Source organism: Poecilia reticulata, linkage group LG20 (genome assembly GCF_000633615.1).
Source record: "Poecilia reticulata strain Guanapo linkage group LG20, Guppy_female_1.0+MT, whole genome shotgun sequence".
Taxonomy (NCBI): Eukaryota; Metazoa; Chordata; class Actinopteri; order Cyprinodontiformes; family Poeciliidae; genus Poecilia; species Poecilia reticulata.
In genome coordinates this window covers 13,018,114-13,020,042 of record NC_024350.1, presented here as the reverse complement: position 1 = coordinate 13,020,042, position 1,929 = coordinate 13,018,114, and the positions used below count along the sequence as shown (strand labels likewise).

Sequence of the window (1,929 nt, the reverse complement as noted above, 5' to 3'; positions counted from 1 at the left end):
ATCTAAGCAGGTTTGTACTTATAAACACTCGACGTGCTTCGGTGATTTAAAATAAATATTTAATCAAACACACCCTGAAAATCAAATTGTGAACCTGACATCCTTTTTTACAGAAGAGGAAGAAAAGCAGCTGCTTTTCTTCCTCACACAACACCGGCTTTCAAACAGAGAAGTTGCTCGTCTGATTTTCTGTTCACCAGGAAATATTAGCATATTTCTTCATTTGAAGCTAACTTGCTTAATTGGTTTAGCTCTATATTGATTGGGTAAGAATATCTTTATAACTTGTGCAGTTTTTGTGGCTTTTACAGAAACTTTTGTTTGTGATATTGGCTGAACATAGTGCGATTAATTTTACGTGACTTTGCGGTGTGTCTTTGCTTTGAAGACTTGACCACTTGAACCTACTGCTAATACAGTAGGGTCTGTTAATTCTTCTTTATTTAATATGTCAATTTTAATTTACAACCAAAGACAAAACAAGCTTTATCCAAAAGTTACCTTGATATAAAAAACTGAAAACTAACAGGTTTTTCTGAAATCTTTTCCAGTTTGACAGATGAGGGTCTATCAGAGTCTGACTGAGAACATGGTGACAGTCAACATGTTACTGAGCGTCTTCTTTCTTCCAGGTGAGATTTGTGTTCACTTCCTTTCAAGTTGAGATGTAAAAAAAAATATTTTTAGTCTGAAATATTTAATCTTGATATTGTTTAAAGGCTCAACTTGTGACATGATACAAGTGAACTGGAGTTCTTTGAATTATGGATTTTGTCTAAAGACAGATTTTGCTCCACATTATGTTCATTATTGATCTGCTTTGCAGGTGCTTTGGCTGATTACTGTTATGGTCAAACACCAGGTCTCAACATCACTACACCAAATAACTTGGACGCTCTGACTGGATCTTGTTTGCAAATCCCATGTAGCTATGAGGCAGATCATCCTAAATATGACAGCAGTAAAACTATCTATGGAGTTTGGATGAAAGGTGGGGTAAATGTTTGGGCCAATCCAAGCCCTGTTATTTTCCACAGCAGTGGGTCAATTAACAACTATTCACTGGATATAATTGGAAACCTGAAAGAGAGCAACTGTAGCACTCTGTTTCCTAATTTAACAACAAATCACATAGACAAATACTTCTTCAGAGTTGAGAACGGTGACTACAGGGCAACAGCTTGTGCTGATCCTCTTCAAATAACAGTTAAAGGTAAGATAATATTTTTCTCTATATACCATTGTGACACTATGGTGCTCGGTTTTATATATTAGGCACAGCTTGCTGATTTTCCTGTGAATTTGTAAAGCTAGAAAGTTAAAGTTTCTATCCAAAGACTTTCAAAAAACCCTTCTGTGTGGTTACAACTCAAACAATACAGCCAGAATGCATGAAATTGGATTTACTTTGGTGGTCGGATGTTTTCCTTCTGTCTTGGACAAATTTTTCTTAATTGAGGAACAATACATTTTTCTAGATCAATTGTCCACTCTACAGTAAATTTGAATCAAATAGGACTTACATGGTGCTTGGTGGCGATGTTGGACTTACAGTCATGTCAGTTGTGTCCTTGGGTGATACACTTCACCCACCTTGCCTGCTGCTGATAAAGTAGTGCAGAGCAACTGTGACTACATCAGTGTGTGAATGACACTTTGGAGTCATCTGGACTAGATAAAGTGATGGGCTTTTTACCATTTAAACTGTTTAGTAATTTATTTAAGAAATACCAGTGCATCTGAATATCTCTTTTGTTTCTAAACTGTTGCTCTAATGTTTAAATATAGATTCTCCTTGGAGTCCCAGCATTAATGTTCCCTCTGACCTGAAGGAGCATCAGTCTGTCACTGTAACCTGCTCAGCTTTCACTCCCTGTCCAAACTCACCTCCTGAACTCACCTGGAATCTCCAACAAGACTCTCTCAGAC

General features: G+C 37.0%; 1 protein-coding gene across 1 annotated transcript; it reads left to right on the top strand.

The window, feature by feature from the left end:
* Nucleotides 1-559: 559 nt before the first annotated feature.
* Nucleotides 560-1,922, top strand: LOC103456536 (sialic acid-binding Ig-like lectin 12; the record flags this gene model as incomplete). The annotated part of the gene is made up of 3 exons (XM_008396158.2): nucleotides 560-632; nucleotides 827-1,213; nucleotides 1,789-1,922. Coding segments are annotated over exons 1-3 (594 nt in total), but the record flags the coding sequence as incomplete, so codon positions are not given.
* Nucleotides 1,923-1,929: the final 7 nt, after the last annotated feature.